General features: G+C 38.4%; 1 protein-coding gene and 1 long non-coding RNA gene across 3 annotated transcripts in view; both read right to left on the reverse strand.

Annotated features, from left to right (window-relative positions):
• Positions 1–21,884, reverse strand: part of LOC127425193 (uncharacterized) — a 230,117-nt gene that overhangs the window by 169,738 nt on the left and 38,495 nt on the right. The gene's annotated exons all lie outside the window — the stretch shown is intronic.
• Positions 1–21,884, reverse strand: part of pag1 (phosphoprotein membrane anchor with glycosphingolipid microdomains 1) — a 95,106-nt gene that overhangs the window by 20,965 nt on the left and 52,257 nt on the right. For both annotated transcript variants that reach the window (XM_051670867.1, XM_051670868.1), the window contains exons 2-3: positions 5,879–5,910; positions 722–943 (exon numbers count right to left, since the gene is read on the reverse strand). In XM_051670867.1, the coding sequence (XP_051526827.1) occupies positions 722–888 (167 nt within the window). In that variant the 5' untranslated portion in view covers positions 889–943; positions 5,879–5,910. The remainder of the gene's footprint in view (positions 1–721; positions 944–5,878; positions 5,911–21,884) is intronic.

Below are 21,884 nucleotides of genomic sequence, written 5' to 3' on the forward strand. Positions count from 1 at the left end.
GAAATATGAAGCTCCAAAAAGCACATGAAGGCAGCATAAAAGTAATCCATAAGACTCCAGTGGTTAAATCTATATCTTCTGAAGTAATATGATAGGTGTGGGTGAGAAACAGATCAATATTTAAGTCCTTTTTTACTATAAATTCTCCTCCCTGCCCAGTAGGTGGCGATATGCACGAAGAATGCAAATCACTAAAAATGAAATAAGAACTCATTAGAGAGAAGAGCGCTTAGGAGGTCTGTTGGAAAGTGGATATTTATAGTAAAAAATTGACTTAAAAATTGACCTGTTTCTCACCCACACATCTTATCCCTTTTGAAGATATGGATTTAACCACTGGAGTCACATGGATTACTTTTATGCTACCTTTATATGCTTTTAGAGCTTCAATGTTTAGGACCCAATTTACACTGTATGGACCTACAGAGCTGAGATATTCTTCTAAAAATCTTTGTTTATGTTCAGCAGAAGAGAGAGCGAGGGATTTGTAGAACGGTATTCTGGGGCACAGATTCTGTGTGGGCCTGCATATTTGCAACCATTAAATTGCATTTTTTATATGTACTGGTATTCTACCAGCTATTTAGATATTGGCATCATATGACTAAAATGTAAGGTTTAGAACAGTATCTTGAAATTTTTATTTAAAAACCATGTTTGTGCAATACAAATACCAGAGTTATCAATGAATGCCAATGTTTTAATGTGTAATGTTACTCACCCCTGGCAACCTGCACACAGCAGCAGCAGAATAGAGAGCAGCAGGAAAGCAGAGAGTCCCGTGAGTGTGCCAACAAGTGCCAGCTCCCCTTTAGCCAGCACTGCTGTGCCCGCGACCTCTGACCCCACAGCCCCTGACCCCAACATAGCACTCAGCGCAGGAGCCATTATACATCACAATGATGAGTGACCTTCATGGACCAAACACTCCTCACTGCATAGGCTGGACACAAAAATGGATAAAGCCAAAGAGAAAGAATGTGGGAGGGTTAAGAAGAAAAAAAAATGGTTTTATGTTTGACAGTTCAATAAAAGTAAAAAGACAGTTCATTGTGATGCAAGTTAGTGGCATTCGGTAATCATCTTGGAAAGCGTAAAAATGTCTTACAGGGTTCTCACAGTCATGAAAAACCTGGATATAGCAGGGAATTTTAAATGGAATGTTTCAGGCCTGGAAACGTATAAAAAAAAAAAACATTAACAGGAATGGGAAATTCATGGGAATTTTTATAGTTAATATTAGGGATGTCCCGACACTGACACTGGTATTGGAATCGGGTCCGATACTGTGCTCATGAATAAAAAAAAGGCTCTGATACCAAAAACCGATACCATCTGATGTACGAATGTCATTCCGTAAACATTCAGTGCACAAATTAAATCACCGATGTGTCCTAGTGTGATTATTAAACAGCAAAGGCTGCAATTTAATGATATAAATATATAGTATGCATGTGCACATGCAGACTACATATTTAGTCAATTATATCGTAGTCTTTTGTGGTTTTAAATCACACTGGATCAAGTAGCAAAGTGCTCTTCTGGAGGTGTGAAGCTGTTGTCACCAACCGGCTTCACTTGATACTGTGTTAAAATAAAAGCTCCGCCAAAATAAAAGCTCCATTTAAATGAACAAAAACACAACAGAAATATTTCACTACTGTATAATATTCACTGTAAAAATAATAATTAAATAATAATTGTAATATATTAAAGAAATATCAGGGGGGCCTGGGTAGCTCAGCAAGTAAAGACGCTGACTACCACACCTGGAGTCGCAAGTTCGAATCCAGGGCGTGCTGAGTGACTCCAGTCAGGCTTCCTAAGCAACCAACTGGCCCGGTTGCTAGGGTAGGTAGAGTCACGCTGGGTTAACCTCCTCATGGTCGCTATAATGTGGTTCTCACTCTCGGTGGGGCACGTGGAGAGTTGTGCATGGATGCCACGGAGAATAGCGTGGGCCTCCACACGTGCTAGGTCTCCGCGGTAACGCGCTCAACAAGCCACGTGATAAGATGCCACCCAGATTGAGGGGAGTCACTACGCCACCACGAGGTCCTAGAGCGCATTGGGAATTGGGCATGCCAAATTAGGGAGAAAATGGGAGAAAATCCACACATCACATCTGTGATTCTCTGTTGTGCAGCACTTTATTTGACAAAAATAACTTCAATGTTGTATATTGAGGATCTGTATATAAGCACTTCATATGATAAAAATAGTGCAATGTTATGTTGAAAATTACTGGTTTCATTTGATTAAATATTTATTGAATTCATTTAGACACCCATTGATGATCAAATTTTATTAAACTGTTAAATATATAATTTGAGGGGAAAAAAATCATGTAGTGATTATTTTTATAAAGATTTTTTTCTATGAAATTTTATACAGTATTGAATCTTGAATTTTATACAGTATTTGAAAACTGCAACAAAAATAGATATTGGAGGGTACTAAAAAGGAAGTGTCTGTACTTATTAGGACATCCCTAGTGAATATACAGGTGCATCTCAATAAATTAGAATGTCATGGAAAAGTTCATTTATTTCAGTAATTCAACTCAAATTGTGAAACTCGTGTATTAAATATATTCAATGCACACAGACTGAAGTAGTTTAAGTCTTTGGTTCTTTTAATTGTGATGATTTTGGCTCACATTTAACAAAAACCCACCAATTCACTATCTCAAAAAATTAGAATACATCATAAGACCAATAAAAAAAACATTTTTAGTGAATTGTTGGCCTTCTGGAAAGTATGTTCATTTACTGTATATGTACTCAATACTTGGTAGGGGCTCCTTTTGCTTTAATTACTGCCTCAATTTGGCGTGGCATGGAGGTGATCAGTTTGTGGCACTGCTGAGGTGGTATGGAAGCCCAGGTTTCTTTGACAGTGGCCTTCAGCTCATCTGCATTTTTTGGTCTCTTGTTTCTCATTTTCCTCTTGACAATACCCCATAGATTCTCTATGGGGTTCAGGTCTGGTGAGTTTGCTGGCCAGTCAAGCACACCAACACCATGGTCATTTTACCAACTTTTGGTGCTTTTGGCAGTGTGGGCAAGTGCCAAATCCTGCTGGAAAATGAAATAAGCATCTTTAAAAAGCTGGTCAGCAGAAGGAAGCATGAAGTGCTCCAAAATTTCTTGGTAAACGGGTGCAGTGACTTTGGTTTTCAAAAAACACAATGGACCAACACCAGCAGATGACATTGCACCCGAAATCACAGACTCTGGAAACTTAACACTGGACTTCAAGCAACTTGGGCTATGAGCTTCTCCACCCTTCCTCCAGACTCTAGGACCTTGGTTTCCAAATGAAATACAAAACTTGTTCTCATCTGAAAAGAGGACTTTGGACCACTGGGCAACAGTCCAGTTCTTCTTCTCCTTAGCCCAGGTAAGACGCCTCTGACGTTGTCTGTGGTTCAGGAGTGGCTTAACAAGAGGAATATGACAACTGTAGCCAAATTCCTTGACACGTCTGTGTGTGGTGGCTCTTGATGCCTTGACCCCAGCCTCAGTCCATTCCTTGTGAAGTTCACCCAAATTCTTGAATCGATTTTGCTTGACAATCCACATAAGGCTGTGGTTCTCTTGGTTGGTTGTGCATCTTTTTCTTCCACACTTTTTCCTTTCACTCAACTTTCTGTTAACATGCTTGGATACAGCACTCTGTGAACAGCCAGCTTCTTTGGCAATGAATGTTTGTGGCTTACCCTCCTTGTGAAGGGTGTCAATGATTGTCATCTGGACAACTGTCAGATCAGCAGTCTTCCCCATGATTGTGTAGCCTAGTGAACCAAACTGAGAGACCATTTTGAAGGCTCAGGAAACCTTTGCAGGTGTTTTGAGTTGATTAGCTGATTGGCATGTCACCATATTCTAATTTTTTGAGATAGTGAATTGGTGGGTTTTTGTTAAATGTGAGCCAAAATCATCACAATTAAAAGAACCAAAGACTTAAACTACTTCAGTCTGTGTGCATTGAATTTATTTAATACATGAGTTTCACAATTTGAGTTGAATTACTGAAATAAATGAACTTTTCCACAACATTCTAATTTACTGAGATGCACCTGTACATCTTTCTAGTTATAAACTATTCTCTAGTCTAAAATATTTAATCAGCTAGAAATTGCTCTTTAAGGAAATATTTTCCTTCTACAGCAATCACAAATGATTGCTGTAGAAGTCATGGAAATTTCTATAAAGAATAAATATTTTTCTAGTTATGCTTGGCTCTAAAATATTTCATTGGTGAGAAATTGCTCTTTGTGAGTACACTGTCTTTAAAATAATTTTTTTAATTAATCCAGCAATCACGAATGACTTGAAAAATCATGGAAATTCATTAGTCAAAAATTGACAGTCCGTTAAAATATTTAATAAAATAAAAAGTACTCTGTGCAGTTTGCTCTGTTATTTACTGCACATTTTGGCAAATGCAGTAGATGCAGAAAATGTGCATAATATGCACAGTGTACATAGTCAGGTGTGCAGAAATAGTAAGAAAAGTATATTAGTATGCTATTACAAACATAGCCAGATTGTTCCTACTGTGTATGGATGTAAAGTGAAAATGATGTCACAAGACCCAACTTTTAATATCAACTGGACCGATAATCCAATCTAGATCAAAATCTCAGATGTCATGGAACAAACTTGCAATCATCCCTCCCTCACTGTGGTAGAAATCTTTGTCCCCAAACTGAAAAAAAGGTGCTTTATGTGATAACATCTAAATTAACTGGTTTTATTAAAGTCAAAATGTTATTTACCATCACTGATTCAACCTGAATACATTAGGTTACACCAACAAAACTAATCTCAAGGGTTAGATCAGGTAGAAATTAAGGAAACAATTGCAGGTTACCGCCTTTTACAGTGCATGTGCATTGCAAATCAAAAGCCACAAGGGGGCAGATGAACCCAGACATTCCAAAAGCCAATACGCTGCTCTCCTACAATACTGCAGTTAACTCAACCTTCATCTGAACAAATGGCTCTTGGGATTTTTCACTCAGGAACCCAAACATGTAGGATAGTTTCATTTGACAGCAAGCCAGATTCAACAGAGCCCTGGTCCAGGATGATGTGTGATGCAGGGCCCCACCTCAATAAGCTGAATAGACAGATAACAATCGGATCCACTGGCATCCCAGCGGAGACTGAGGCCCAGGCAGCCAGTCTGATCTTTTGTGTGAGAGGAGGAAGAGGAGATGGAGAGCTTAGCTCCCTCTCTGAGGGGTGAGTCTTTCCTCCTCATTCACTCACTCACTCACTCACTCACTCACTCTCTCAGATAAGAAAGAAAAGTAGTAGAGTAACCTGGCATTCCTTCTGAACAAATCTGGACAAATATTGGATTTATTCAGTCTTTTGTCTTGTTTTTAATGCAAATATGCTTAGCCTATACTCTATTAAAATGCATACTATAATACTGTAAATAGTGTAGGTCTGTGAATGATGAAAAAGCCTGCTGTGCAACTTGAAATCCTATGCAAATGTAACTTGAGCGTAGGCATTTACATATTAACGGTTTCAAGAACTAATTCTTAAAAACTTTCTGTTAAACAGCTCTCCAAAAGTGAGTACAGGCCTGTCTTACAAAAAGACTTCTCTGAGTTTTCTGTATGCCTCTATTTTGCATAAAAGAAACCATGTAAGAAACCATACCTTACATTATATGGCCAAAAGTAGCATTACGATTAAGATTTGTCTTTATTGGAATTAAGGGGGCCTAGCCAAACCTGTTAAACTATTGAAGTATGTTTTTAAAACTAGGTGCAACTGAAAAGTAAGTCCTAACACAACATTTGAGAAAGAAGGTCTTGCCCAATTCTCTGTACCAAAAATTATAAAACGAGTCCTACCTGAACACTTGTTTGACTCCGGTGATTGTTGCCTGCAGGGAAATGGAGAGAGAGAGAGAGAGAAAGAGAGAGACAGAAAGAGCAAGCCATTACATTCAGGAAGACAGGTCTCAAACACAGTACTAGACAACACAATGTGCGGAACATGCTGACAAGTGTGATCCTGATTATCACATACGTGTATAGTCAAACTCATAATGACTGATCTTAAATCATATTCGGTTACATAAAGCAACATATTATGCAAAAGCTATAGCTCTGTTCCAAAACCTACTGTAGTAAGCTAATTTGCTGCCTACAGCCTATATAGGCAACTGCCATCTATGGCAGCATTCTAACCGAAATAGATCCTCGTAAGTGACTGACTTGGTAAGTTCTACATATTCAGCAACTTGTTGGGTGTGTCTTACAAACAGCACTCCATAAGCGAAGCGCATGGAAGACTCATCTTGCAATGGTTTAAATACAGGTGATTAAAGAGTACTGAATGAAGCAATACTCTAATAAGCATAAATATAGATGGCAACGCTTTTGGGTAAAATACACTAGAAAAAAAGCTGTTGATTTAATTTAATTAAATTGTGGACATTGGTTCCACACAAAGAAACTGAGTTTATTTCATATAAAATTAAAATGTAGGCTCTGTCTACTTTGGTAAGCAAAAACCTAAATGAATTGAGTTAACGTAACTTAACTTTGATCTGTTCAAATAACTATTGAACCTTGCAATTTGTTGCAATCTAACAACAAACACATAAGCATATTATACTGTACATATACTGTATATATTTTTGTACTGTATGACAAGTATGGTGCTGTTGATAGTTTAAAGAGCCCCAATCAGTCATTATACGGATAAATGATCCCTCAGTATTTGCTTCATGAGAAAAGCAATACACACTGATTTTCCAGTAGTAATGTAATGTTCACACTTGTAGTTCGGTTCTCTTGGTCCTCTTGGTCCGGACCAAAAAAGAAAATGATACATTTAGTCCTGGTTCACTTAGCGTTTGCACTGGCATTTTTAACACCGAACCTAACGATACAAAACCAAAGGCATCAGGAAAAATTCACAACCTGATTGGACACCTTTTATGACATACACTATATTGCCAAAAGTATTCGCTCACCCATCCAAATAATTGAATTCAGGTGTTCCAATCACTTCCATGGCCACAGGTGTATAAAATGAAGCACCTAGGCATGCAGACTGCTTCTACAAACATTTGTGAAAGAATGGGCTGCTCTCAGGAGCTCAGTGAATTCCAGCGTGGTACTGTGATAGGATGCCACCTGTGCAACAAGTCCAGTCGTGAAATTTCCTCGCTACTAAATATTCCACAGTCAACTGTCAGTGGTATTATAACAAAGTGGAAGCGATTGGGAATGACAGCAACTCAGGCCATGTAAAATGACAGAGCGGGGTCAGCGGATGCTGAGGCGCATAGTGCGCAGAGGTCACCAACTTTCTGCAGAGTCAATCGCTACAGACCTCCAAAGTTCATGTTGCCTTCAGATTAGCTCAAGAATAGTGCGTAGAGAGCTTCATGGAATGGGTTTCCATGGCCGAGCAGCTGCATCCAAGCCATACATCACCAAGTGCAATACAAAGCGTCGGATGCAGTGGTGTAAAGCACGCCGCCACTGGACTCAAGAGCAGTGGAGACGCATTCTCTGGAGTGACGAATCACGCTTCTCCATCTGTCAATCTGATGGACGAGTCTGGGTTTGGCGGTTGCCAGGAGAACGGTACTTGTCTGACTGCATTGTGCCAACTGTGAAGTTTGGTGGAGGAGGGATTATGGTGTGGGGTTGTTTTTCAGGAGCTGGGCTTGGCCCCTTAGTTCCAGTGAAAGGAACTCTGAATGCTTCAGCATACCAAGAGATTTTGGACAATTCCATGCTCCCAACTTTGTGGGAACAGTTTGGGGATGGCCCCTTCCTGTTCCAACATGACTGCGCACCAGTGCACAAAGCAAGGTCCATAAAGACATGGATGAGCGAGTTTGGTGTGGAAGAACTTGACTGGCCTGCACAGAGTCCTGACCTCAACCCGATAGAGCACCTTTGGGATAAATTTGAGCGAAGACTGCGAGCCAGGCCTTCTCGTCCAACATCAGTGTCTGACCTCACAAATGCGCTTCTGGAAGAATGGTCAAAAATTCCCATAAACACACTCCTAAACCTTGTGGAAAGCCTTCCCATAATAGTTGAAGCTGTTATAGCTGCAAAGGGTGGGCCGACATCATATTAAACCCTATGGATTAAGAATGGGATGTAACTTAAGTTCATATGCGTCTAAAGGCAGGTGAGCGAATACTTTTGGCAATATAGTGTATATGTTTTGACGGAACTTGCCGAACATCCAAAACAATGCTGGCTGCTGGGCGAAATGCACTCGTTATATTTAAATATGTATATATGGTGGTATTTTTACCAGCTGAGAACAAACAAAGAGCTAATAAAATGTGTAAAGGAGTCAAAACAGCACCAGGAATTCCTCCACTGCACACACAAACGAAGATATACTGCAAGGACGGCTGATGGCCAATGCCTGTACCGAACTGTAATGGGCAACATAGCTCCTATGATGAGAAGAACCAGGTATGCTTGAGATCAGTATTAGGCAAATTACTTTCTTGTACTTACCTGTTTTTGGTCCGTTTAGACATCTTTGGTCCATGTTGCATTCATATATCAGTCAAACCGCACCAGAGTTTGTTTGGAAGCGGACCGAGACCCACTATTCAGGCGGTCTCGGTCCGCTTGTTTGGTGCGCACCAAGGTTCAGATGGCAGCTTTCACATTTGTTCAAATGAAACGCACTAACAGAGCAATCGCACCAGAGTTCATTTTAATCGAACCAAACTTGCCAAGTGTGAACAAACCCAAAAAGCATGCTGGGAACTGGAAATCCCCTGCCTGGTTTCAGCAATATACTGATGCAACAAATATTATTCACATAGTCCCAACACAACTGGATCAAGTGAACATCGATTAATTGTACACAATTAAACAAGGTTGTGACCAAATGCTTAAGAATTGTGTTGCATTAGCTCAATTTAAGTAAGTTAACTGAGAAAGCAGTGAAAATCTCGTTGAGTGAACACCATCCGTTAGAAGTCTGAATGCATCTGAACATTTCATAGCAATGTGATCACATCACTTTTTGATGACTGTGTTGAATATCACTTGGATTTTATCCACTTCAATTATCTTCTTATCTCAAACATAAATGTATTAAGTTGATTTCAAGTGTACTGCTTTAATATTTTCATTAGAGCTGCTTTCCCTTTTTTTCAGTGTAATTGAATTAAATTAAACTGTTTTTATCAATACTTTTCCATATTGAATGATATTTCAAAATTCAGTATTGAAATAATATTTATAAAATGTATCTCGCTTATAATCAACATTACTCGTCATCAACCTTGGATGTATATTTCTCGTTAGAGCTCGTTGCAATGGACTTGTCCGCGATGCTGCCTTAGAATATGGCCAAAACGAGGTATTTTGGGAAGCAGCATAATTATGTTTTGGAACAGCCTTTGCATCAAGACCACACCTATGATAGTTTAAATACTTCCTATGGAGGCAGCTCACTGGGTTTTGGAATATAGCTTATATTGAATCTATCAGCAGCCCTCAGCAAGCAGGAGAAATGTTCAGTAGCATAATAAATTGTGCATTGACATTCTGATGAAGCGTATGGATCATTGGCTTTTCTACTCTTTCCCGTGTCAGAGTCTCTCAGCATAAGTGCATCTCAAACATCTGCTGAAATGCATTTAAGCACTAGCGTGTGACGTTCAGCTGCTCTACCAAATCTGTTTGTGTGTTTGTTCAAGACGGAGAGCAGAGGAACATGCACCATCATCTAGATTCTCACAAAATTGCTCCAAAGTAACTATAGCAACCAATGATCTGAAGTTTGTGTGATGATTCACTCTAATGAATGTACTGCATGGCACATCAGGGAGTAGAAGATTAACACAGATGAAGATTGGTGGACACGAGAGGAAAACTAGATTTTTACATTTCACCACCACAATACTAGGGGTGTTGGGGTTGTGGGTGGTTGCAAACGTATTGCTATGCGGATGCTAAGGTGATCTTAGTGCATTTCATTGGTTGCTAGGTAGTTGCTGGTGTGTTTTGAATGGTTGCTTACTGGTTCAAGTCAAAATAGCCCACCCACAAGTTTCTATTATATTCTGGACTCTCGATATGTCTCAGGTCCCTCCTTCAATATAAGTCTATGGAAATTTTTCGCGTTTTATCGCCCGCCAGGTGGAAATCGTAAGTCTAATCACTTAGAAAAGTAAGAGCATATCTTTCTTCAACAAGTCACATGATTTGAGGTATCATTTATTTCTGTAGCACAAAAATGGGACCAGTTATGCGCAGAAGTTTAATACTTATGGTTAAGGGTTTCTAACCGTAAGTATAACTAATAGTAATAGTGATGCTTGCCTTAGCAGGCACCATTAAAAAATGGCTACAGTTTATGAAATGTGAGGCCCATTCCCAACAAACTGTACGACTGAAGAGGTAAAAAAGGAAACAATTCCTTCACAAGGAATGTTAGGATTGTGTGTTTCATGCCATATAAAATAAGGGACTGGAAAAGCCATTTGATGGGGGAATGTGTTTGGAAAGGTTGCAGTTCAAGACGAGCAACTGTGGCCCTTGGCAACAAACTTTGAGAAAGCCATTGATCACTTCTTTGCCAGTCACATTGAACCATCAACAGACCAAGTGCAAGAACTAAGTCCATCTGGACCCTTTACCTTTATTATTCAGACAGAGAAAATTCATATAAGATGACGGGGAAAAACATAAATATTTGTAAGTATCACAATGTTTTACTTAAATAAATACATTGAACACCATTAAACTTACAGCGGGATTAGGTCGATGAATCCTCATTTATTATTATTTGTTGCTGACACTAACATGGCCATGTTCAACACAAATTCTATGGCTCTACACTGAAGCTGGAAGTTCAGCCCTTGTTAAGCAAAGTCCAATTAAGATGAATGAGAAACAAGTGAAAAACAATATATAACAGTTTTGAATCTCAATATTATCATATCGGACCTAGATAACGATATTTTGTATCGCCAGGTCCTTGCTGATTCCCACCCCTACTTCATATATGCGTCTACATTTGTATCACTGTATCTATAAAAGGTGCAGTGTCAGGCTGCAATGGGTCGGAATTAAAAAAAGTCTAATAGATATTTGGCTTGAAGTTACTTTATACAACCATACAGCAAATACTTTCCTCTCCAGGGGTCACAGAGAGGCTGTGAGTATTTTGTGGATAAGCACAGCTGGATTTCTCCTAAGAAACCAATCCAATAAAAGATTCTCATGTGAACGCCAGAGGCATCTCTTGAATATATAATTGCATAGGAGCAGCAGTAATGCAATAAGGACTTTTTTCAGATGCTCTGTTATCATAAGTTTTTCTACTGACAGAGGCTGTGATAATAACTCATCTGTAATGGAGGTAGGAGCTTGCCCTAAAAAAAAGAACAATGTAATACTGCAGTATATTGCAACTCCTTGTGGAAAAAGTTGATATTCTGGGCAAGATACTATGAAGCCTAAAATGTCAAAATATTTTTGTAGTTGACAAGAAATGTCAAGCAGTGGCAGACTTAAGCTTTAAGTAAACAGGAACAGTTTCACAAAAGGTTAAATGGTGATTCAAAATTATTACAAACAAAGAAATGGTGACCAGTTACAGCACCTAAAATATACGCTTTTCCCCTAATACAGTTTTAACCTAAAATGTGGAATTAAAAAAAGTTCATGGACGTTATTTATCAACAACCCATTTGCATTAGTATCCAACTAGTATAATTCAGCTACAAGTATCAATCAGAAGGCCATTACCTTTTAATAAGCCAACAGTTTCACAGCTTCTCTCTGGCCATTTTGGAAAAGAATGACACATTTGACATATGTCGCTCTCTGGCTTTATGCTGGCCACATGGGTGCATGTCATCTGTCCATACCTTAGAACTCCCTGTGACAGAAAGCTCAGTGTACTTCAGGCCAGAAGACCTTTAAGAATGGATTCAGGACAAGTTTCCAATACTCAAACCCTGGCAACTCATTTATTTCAAAGCAACAGCCAGTCTGACCCTAGAGAAACTGAACATTACAATACAAATTGTAATACAGACACCAATTGGGCTTTTGCAACTTTTAGTCCATCTTTTAGTAGTTTAGCTCATTCAGTTCTGTGTCATTTGAGGCATCATTAAGTCTGTGTCATGAACTTGACGCCATCTCCTGGTGGCCATATGTAATTAGAGTGAATGATCCTCTCTGCCCATATCTGAATGGCTTCCACCTGTGGTTGCAGCGATCTGAATCCTAATACGATTGGTTTAGCCTTCCATGACGCTGTGCAACATACATCATTTCCGATGAAGTCATCTGATCCAGGAAAGCTAATGTGCTTTTAGCCAGATAACACATTATGTGCTTTGTTTACATTGTGCTTTGTGTGAATTATCTAATGATCTATGCATCCAATTATTTTGTGTTTGGGCTCATTTTAACGAGAATCCCCTCCTCTAAATATGGTATGTGATATTTTATGTTCTGTTTATTTTTCTTGAAATTATAAGTGAAAACGCAGCTTATAAGCAACACTTGTTTACATGTAACCTGTATGTTAAAAACATATAATTAGCTATTACTCACTACTCGTTTTGTCTGTGAGTAAAACAGATAGGCTGGTTGTATTCTCTTTGAGAATTTGAGCTCTTTGAGAGCTTTCCAACGATATATGACACATTGCTATTTGATCAGTTTGATGTTTTTACAGATTTCAGTAATATTTACAGTGCAAAATTATTAATAAATTATCAAAACAGAACATTTCTGATTTGTCTGTAAATTAAAAAGCACTTGTTCAGTTTTGGTCATAATGCCTACATGCATTGTTAAGTACAGCTTCTAAGCTTTAAAACGATAGCTATTTTGTGTTGGTCAAGACTAGTTATTAATATTTAGAAAATTATTTTTCTCGGCCAATCCAAGCTAAAAATATTAACGACATTAAGTACACAGTCTTGTACCTTCATCTAATTGTCTTAATTTCAAATACGTCTTTCTTCAAATCAAAGTTCGTCATGTTATGATGCATCTCGCAGCTGGTTTGGTTCATGACTTTTTTCATGACAAACTGTTTTATGAAAAATTTGTATGAAATCCCTCAAAATGAAATCATACTTCGGGAACCAAGATAACTGAAAAATTGGGCAGGCACTGTTGCACTCTATACCACCTCATGGCTGTGAGTCAGCTATTTCATTTTGTTTTTAAAAAAAAATGACAAGCCCTTTGAAATGTTCTGCCCAAACCTCCTGTTTCAACGGGAAATACTTAAACACAAAAGAAAACTGTGTTCGTCAAGCAATTTCATGGGGTCTTTAAAAAGTGATTTAGGGCTAGCTTCCAACTCTCAAATCCTGACTCTTCTATTTTAACGCAACAGCAATTCTGACCCTAGATAAATGTAGCTCACCACAACTGAACCAATATGACATTTAAATCTGCATGCAGATTTCACCCCAACCCCCTGCTCGCCACCAGACTGAGGCCAAATCATAGAGAGAATGAGGCAAGGCTGCAGGCCATCTTGTCTGGTTACAAGGCCATATGTCTGGGAGAAAACAGATAGGATGAGGGAAGAGGACAGCCCGGTTTGTCCTGGACAAGGATAAATATGATCCACAGTATTCACATGTTCCTATGAGAAGAGGATGCCCCTCAAGACAAGATAATGCCATAACAGACAGCTAATGAACAGTGTACAGTTTCATTATGAGCAGTCTTGAGGGCAGATGAACAAGAAACAATTTCCCTGGGTCAGTGGACGTCATTTGTGCCTTGCAGCAACCAACTAACCAATCAGCACGCTCCAAGCCGAGCACAAGCCAGAGGGCCCCTCCAATTAAAACAGCCACATTTGATCAACCGACTTTGTGTCTCTATGGCAACAGCACTCATCCAATGGGTTAATCAGCTTGCATGGAAATTGATCCCCTGTTGGTTTGCATAGAAAGGGACCTTGCAGTGGCATATACTAATGTCCCTACTAATAACTGAGCCAATCTGTGCGAAGGTCAGCTGAGCACTTCCACTATCACAGATAAAGACAAAGTTTGCTTTGAGATAGACTACATGGATATAGGTATGTGGACACCCGAATAATACATTCATATGTGCTTGTTTAACATTTATTTGCAAAACCATTGGCATTAATAGTAAGTTGGTCCTCCCTAACAGCTTTCCACTAAATGTTGAACATAGCTGCTGGGATTTGCTCCAATTCAGACACAAATGCATCAGTGAGGTCAGGACTGGTGTTGGGCCTGGCGTATCGATTCATCCCATCAAGGGTGTTCAATGGCATTTTGATGCTGGAACAAAAAAGGTACATCCCATTCTACTAAAAATTGAGAAATATTAAGAAAAATAAGAAAGGGGTAGCCATGTAGTGTATTTCTCTGAAATGAGACAGAAAAGTCCATCAGTTATGAAGGAAACACCCTAGTGTCAGTGCAGTGTGTTGGAGTGTGTAGTTACAGCTGTTCCCACAGACAGAGTGATTATACTCTAGAGGGCTGTCCCATTACTGCCTGTCTCTGGAGACACTGTCATTTCCTACTGCACGTACCACTGGCCTGCTTCGACCTCCCTCAAAGTCTACACTCAATAACCACACACTAACATGCAATTATACATAGACCCATGCTATGGAATGGAATACTAGCTAACTGCTTACTGAATGTATATACTGTAACCTGCCAACTATCTTTAAAAATAGTATGTGAAACAGAACACATAATGCAACAATAAACATTTCAAGTAGTATTCTATACTATTGTCACATGACCATACACATTGCATGCTTAAAGGAATAGTTCACCCAAAAATCCTCATTTCATGTCACATGAGTAAAATACGGTGAACTGAGATTTTTGGGTGGACTTTTCCTTTAATTTAGTAAGTGGTGTGCAGTTATCATTTCGGTAATTAATACATTGGTATACATAATTGGATTACAATGCAGACTAGTAATTTATTTTGCATTTTAATCCAATTGTGGCTGATGAAGGTTGTGTGACTGAAACGTCGCTAATACATTTTTCATAGTGTTTTGCAAGCTATGGTAGTGTTTCTTTTTATTTATAATCCTATTTTGTGTAAAAATAATCATAACTTTGGGCAGTCCGATCAAATAATGAGTCAAGAAAGTTGTTGCTAATATTACTACAGTGCCTGCTTACTTTTTCAGCCATTTTCAAAAAAAAATTGAAAACAAAAAGACAAAGGTACAAGACTGTGTACTTAGCGTCTTTAATGCAGGAATGAACTACAATCCTATAAAGCATTGCAAATGTTGTAACGCATTAAAAACAATGTAAAAATATAAAATTATTGATTTAAAGCTATTGACTATAAGTTTAGAATCAATATATTTAATGTATACTCAATTTATTTGGAACACCTGTACACCTACTTATTTATGCGATTATTTAATCAGCCAATCGTGTGGCAGCAGTGCAATGCATACAATCATGCAGATATGGGTCAGGAGCTTCAATTAATGTTCACATCAACCATCAGAATGGGGAAAAAATGTGATCTCAGTGATTTCGACCGTGGCATGATTGTTGGTGCCAGACAGCTGGTTTGATATTTCTGTAACTGCTGATCTCCTCGGATTTTCACAAACAACAGTCTCTCGAGTTTACTCAGAATGGTGACAAAAGCGAAAAACATCCAGTGAGCGGCAGTTCTGCGGACGGAAACACCTTGTTGATAAAAAAGATCAACGGAGAATGACCAGACTGGTTCAAGCTGACAGAAAGGCTACGGTAACTCAGATAATCACTCTGTACAACTGTAGTGAGCAGAATAGCATCTAAGAATGCAAAATACGTCGAACCTTGAGGTGGATGGGCTACAACAGCAGAAGACCACGTTGGGCACTTTATTAGACCATAGTGTTCCTAATAAAGTGCTAAGTGAATGTATATTGCAAAATATTCACATATATACAAATATATAAGTAGTTTGATAGTGTAGATGGACTCGGTAACAACATTTGCAGTGCGACATCGGAGTGGGCGGTCGCTATACTGGGCTCTTTTGCTGCGATTCTCTTATTGGTGGATCTTTTCTCTTCAGGATCATGGGTAGTGTAATCTTCACTATTAACACAATTTCTTAAAATTATTTTTTTTTTTCCCCCAATTTGGAATGCCCAATTCCCAATGTGTTTTTAAGTCCTTGTGGTTGCATAGTGATTTGCCTCAGTCCAGGTGGCAGAGGATGACGTGTTTATAACACGTCATCCTCTGACGTTATAACACGTGGCGTGTTTAGCGCATTGCCATGAAGACATAGCGCATGTGGAGGCTTCACGCCATCCACTGAGAATGAGCCATATTATAGCGATCACGAGCAGGTTACCCCATGTGACTCTACGCTCCCTCGCAACCAGACCAAGTTGGTTGCTTAGGAGACCTGGCTGGAGTCACTCAGCAGGCCCTGGGATTTGAACTAGCGAACTAGCGAACTCCAGGGGTGGTGGCCAGTATCTTTACCACTGAGCTACCCAGGCCCTCCAATTTCTTAAATTTCTTAAAGTTGCAGACTGGAACAACCTCGGAGCTCACGGTAGGTCTGTCTTTAAAGGTTTATAAGTTATTGTTAATAATCAATTTACATACGAAAAAATAAGAATGGGATTTTTACTTACAGAACCAAACAGTTGCACTCTTTTGACATACTATTTACTGCAGAAATAGTAACATAGTATGGTAGGTAGTATGCTATTCTGGACAAAGCCACACATTCACACATAGCTTGTAAACCTTCATACCAACACAAACTAGATTAAATGTTGTTTTTCTACCATGGAACTATTTAAATTGATTTAATGCTACATTTTGTAACAGTTTACCCAAGGCATGACATTTATTTTGTAACAAACAGTGCAGGCTCAGCGTTAATGTTCTACTAGAAGATCTGGGGAAAATGTAAGCAATAAACACCCACAACCACACAAAATTAAACCTGTAAAAAATGCTGTTTTGAGATTGAAGTACTAAAAATACAACACAAACAAAAATGTGATTTACAAGTGTAGTAAATGATGCAATTTCATGGAATTTGTGGGGGTGGGAAGGGGGTGCGTGTGAAAGTGAACCCTGTATTGGGATTTTGTGTCTTTGGCAGATCCCTACAGACTCCTTTTTTTCCCTTCTTTGTCTTTTCTAATTCAGCCTCTCTTCCCAGTATCCCCCTTTTTGGGGGGCAAATGAGTGAGGCCTTTGCTCACTTGGCTGTCAGTCCAAAACAGCCAGTGTAAATCTCATTCACTTGCTTTAATGCTCTCTCTCACACGCAAATACACTCACTTTAGTCTACAATGGAGATAAAAAAGAAGTTGTGCATTTGCAGTTTAAAGGAGTCGTTCACCCAAAAATTTAAGTTCTGTCATTATATACTCACCCGCATGCAGTGTTGGGTAAGTGTAGAGCCGAGGAGGGCGGGGCCGGGCTGGAATGAGACACACCCGGTCCCCAATCAGCCTGATGGGGCGCGCGAGGGTTAAAGGCGGCCGGGGACAACAGTTCGAGAGAGAGAGAATTGCAGGCAGCTGTGCTGTGTGTTTTTTGTTGTGTGTTTTGTTTGGATTGTTTATTAAATTATTATTTATATTATTAAGCCAGTTCTCGCCTCCTCCTTTCCACTGAACCCCCTTACAGTAAATTACTCTAAAAAAGAAATTAATTACTAACTACTAATTACATTTTCTATAGTGTAATTAGATTACTTTACTAATTACTTTCTAAAACCCTCATCAACCTCGACCAGATGAAAAATACAAGGATAGACATGAAATTGTTCTTTTAATTGTTTCAAATAAATCATATAAAATCAAATAAATTATTCAAGAACTGGCCAAAGAATTTAAATTAGAAAACATACATTTAAATTCACTATTGTTTTATATAGGACTGTTCTTTAGTCTATACAGTAACTCAATTACATCAGAAGTAACTTATTAAATGACTGAAAAATTAAGAGTAATCCTTTTACTTTTTTTCAATGAAAAAGTCATTTAATTACAGTAATTGATTACTTAGTAATGCATTACACCCAACACTGTCCGCATGTTGTTTCACACCCCTATGACTTTCTTCTGTGGAACACAAAAGTAGATGTCAAGCAGAATGACACAATTCACTTTCATTATATAGAGAAAATAAAAATGCAATGAAAGTGAATAGTGACTAAGGCTAACATTCGGCCTAACATCTCCTTTTGTGCTCCATAGAAGAAAAAAATTATAATTTGGGTTTGGAATGACATGAGGGTGAGTAACTAATGACAGCATTTTAAATTAGAGATTAAATGAAAGCTAAGCATACTCAAAGCAAACAAACAGAGATCAGATTTGCCTGCCATTGTGCTGAAGATAACAAATGCTCAGGTGCTGATCAAGCAGAACAAGAAAATTATCAGTGTGTGCTGCAGAGATTTGGCAAAGCAGCCGCATTGTTTTAAAATGCTAAGCACATTCAGTGGTGATAGATGAATAGTGACAAGTTGCCACAGTTTCAGGGAGCGTCCCAGTATATTTTTGACCTTATCTCATCCTTTAAAACATCTAGACCATCACTGGACAACTGAACAATGTTGACAGCAGGCAGCCAAACAATACTAGCACCATGCAAAATGGCTCCCACAATACTGGAAGTGCATGTGTATGTTGAATGGGGCATTGGAGGGAGACAGTTAGGTGCTAGTCAAGTGTATTTCCCCACACTTGCTTCAGCAAAACTATGAGAGATTTTAAGCAAACATCCCTTATAAATAGGTACAATGTTAACCACAGTTTCTACCAAAACACCTGAGTTGTAACTGCAATAAAACTGTGGTAACTTGGTACTGTATGTTTCACCAACATTATCAAAACAAAATTTTTGTTTACTTTATTATAATTTTAACAATAGTAGTAGCAATATTTGTAGTAACAATAGTAACAATAGCTATTGTTACTATTTATCATTTTTTTATTAATTTATTAATTTTTTTGTGCCTGTCTGGCACCAACAATCATCCATGCGATTATCTTATCAGCCAATCATGTGGCAGCAGTGCAGTGCATAAAATCATGCAGATATGGGTCAGGAGCTTCAGTTAGTGTCACATCAACCATCAGAATGGGGAAAAAAATGTGATCTCAGTGATTTGGAGCGTGGCATGCTTGTTGGTGCCAGACAGGCTGGTTTGAGTATTTCTGTAACTGCTGATCTCCTGGGAATTTCACACACAACAGTCTCTAGAATTTACTCCGAATGGTGCCAAAAACAAAAAACATCCAGTGAGCAGCAGTTCTGTGGACGGAAATGCCTTGTTGATGAGAGAGGTCAACAGAGAATGGCCAGACTGGATTGAACTGACAAAGTCTACGGTAACTCAGAAAACTGCTCTGTACAATTGTGGTGAGAAGAATATCATCTCATAATGCTATTCTGAGATGCGGGTTTGCACTGTTTTGGCAGCATGAGGGGGACCTACACAATATTAGGCAGGTGGTTTTAATGTTGTGGCTGATAGGTGTATATATTTTTTTACAATAATTGAAAATAAATAAATATATATATTTTTCATCCTTACTCTATCATTTTTATTAATTTGTTTATTAATTTGACCTTTACAATTTATTCTTTTGTGACATAGGCTGTCTAATCTTACTCAGCATTATTTTTATTATTGTTGTTTTATTTTAATACTATCTGTTTAATCCATTTGCACAATTGTTATTTTGCTTTATTTATTTTTTTTACATATTTTTCGCTTTTTTGCAATATAAATGTACGTTTTTTCGTCATGCCACACTAATCTAAAATAATTTTTTTTAAAGGAATAGTTCACCCAAAAATGAAAATTTGCTGATAATTTACTCACCCTCAGGCCATCCAAGATGTATCTGAGTTTCTTTCTTCATCAAAACAGAATTTAAGACTTTTATGATTTCATTTCAGGCCTCCTCCTCTAAACAATGCAAGTGAATGTACTCCATTATTTGACGGTCCAAAATGCATCAAAATAATCCACATGACTCCAGTCGACAAATAAAGTTCATCTGAACGCAAACGATTGATTATTTAGAGAAACAAAACAATACTTATATACTTTTTAACTACAAATGTTCACTTCCGTACATCTCTGTGACGTGCGCTCATGAGAGGGATGATGTAAACTCGTTGGTAAGGTCACACGTCACGTGGAGGAGTCAGGAAGTGCATCATTGTTTACAAGAGAAACTTGAGCCGTTCACAAACCAAAACAGTCCAAAACAATTTTAAAACAATATATATACACACAGTTTTTTCTAAATAATAATAAAAAAAATAAAAAAAACAATGTAAAAAATGCTTCCTGACGCGCTTCCTGACTCCTCCTCCACGTGACGTGTGACCTTACCAACGAGCTTACGTCATCCCTCTCATGAGCGCACGTCACAGAGATGTACGGAAGTTTGTAGTTAAAAAGTATATAATTTTGGACCATCAAAAAAATGGAGTACATTCACTTGCACTGTTTAGAGGAGGAGGCCTGAAATGAAATCCTAAAAATCTTAAATTCTGTTTTGATGAAGAAAGAAACTCAGATACATCTTGGATTGCCTGAATTGAGAAACAAAGAGAGCAAGAAAGAGAGGCAGACAGAGAGAGAGAGAGAGAGAGGGTTGTCTTAGTGAGACAAAGCATATTAGATTAACAGGCTGAACATGCCTCTCAATGAGACACTATACATCTTAGATTGATAGAGATGCCGATAACTTTGCTGTCTGACACTGGTGCTCTGGTGAAAGGCATCGCTGTGCAGATAAAGGGATTAGAGCACAGTATGAGACTAACTCCTGCCCTGCTTTCCTTCAGCTCTGCGGTGAAGGTACAAGTGTGCCGCCTTTGAAGGAATTAATCACAATGCAGAGCATCAGGGCTGCCCACACAGAACCTGTGAATATTCCTTCATCATCATTTTACACACATATCCAGTGTGATTTCATTAGTATTCAAAGGTATTTGTACCTAAAGTGTACATACACTTTATTGTACAGTATGCTTGGATATACATTGAAATGTACAATATCAAATATTTGTACGTGATGCTGTCAATATATTAATATAGTACGTCTTTCCAAACGTAAAAAAAATGAATGTTATGAGATCACATTGACGTGCCCAAAGTGGTCTCAGTACCACGCCCAATCACCAGCCTTGCTTTGACATCAGCCTATCAGACAGGTTACTGCAGGGCAATAATTGCTTTAATGCAGTGGATGATGAAAACACTGGACAAATGACATGGGAATACTATATTTATAAGGGCAATAGCAGCAAATGGGTTTATTAAAAGCTGCGGTCAAGATCTTGCAACCCCAACACAGACCTCGCCCACAGGGTTAGTTCACCCAAAAATAATTTACTCACCCTCACACCATCCCAGTTGTGGATTACTTTTTTTTTTTTTTTTGTGCAGAACACAAACAAAGATTTTAAGAAGAATATCTCAGCTCTGTTGGTCCATACAATGCAAGTGAATGTAACTTAAACTTTGAAGCTCCAAAAAGCACATAAAGGCAGCATAAAAGTCTATTAGACTCCAGTGGTTTAATCCATGTCTTTTGAAGCGATCCAATCGGTTTTGGGTGAGAACAGACCAAAATGCTCCAAACTCTTTTTTCACTGTACATCTTGCTATGGGTGTGAATTTTTGGGTTGAAAGAGAATAGATTTGATTCATGATTCACGGGTTTTCGATCAGATTCAAAAACGATTTTTGCAAACTCAAAACGATTCAGTTTGATTCGATTCACAATGAAATTCGATTCGATTAACAATTCAATTCTGCTTTTTTTTTAAATGCATTTATAGTATTTTTTTTAAAT

Source organism: Myxocyprinus asiaticus, chromosome 34 (assembly GCF_019703515.2).
Source record: "Myxocyprinus asiaticus isolate MX2 ecotype Aquarium Trade chromosome 34, UBuf_Myxa_2, whole genome shotgun sequence".
NCBI classification, from domain to species: Eukaryota; Metazoa; Chordata; class Actinopteri; order Cypriniformes; family Catostomidae; genus Myxocyprinus; species Myxocyprinus asiaticus.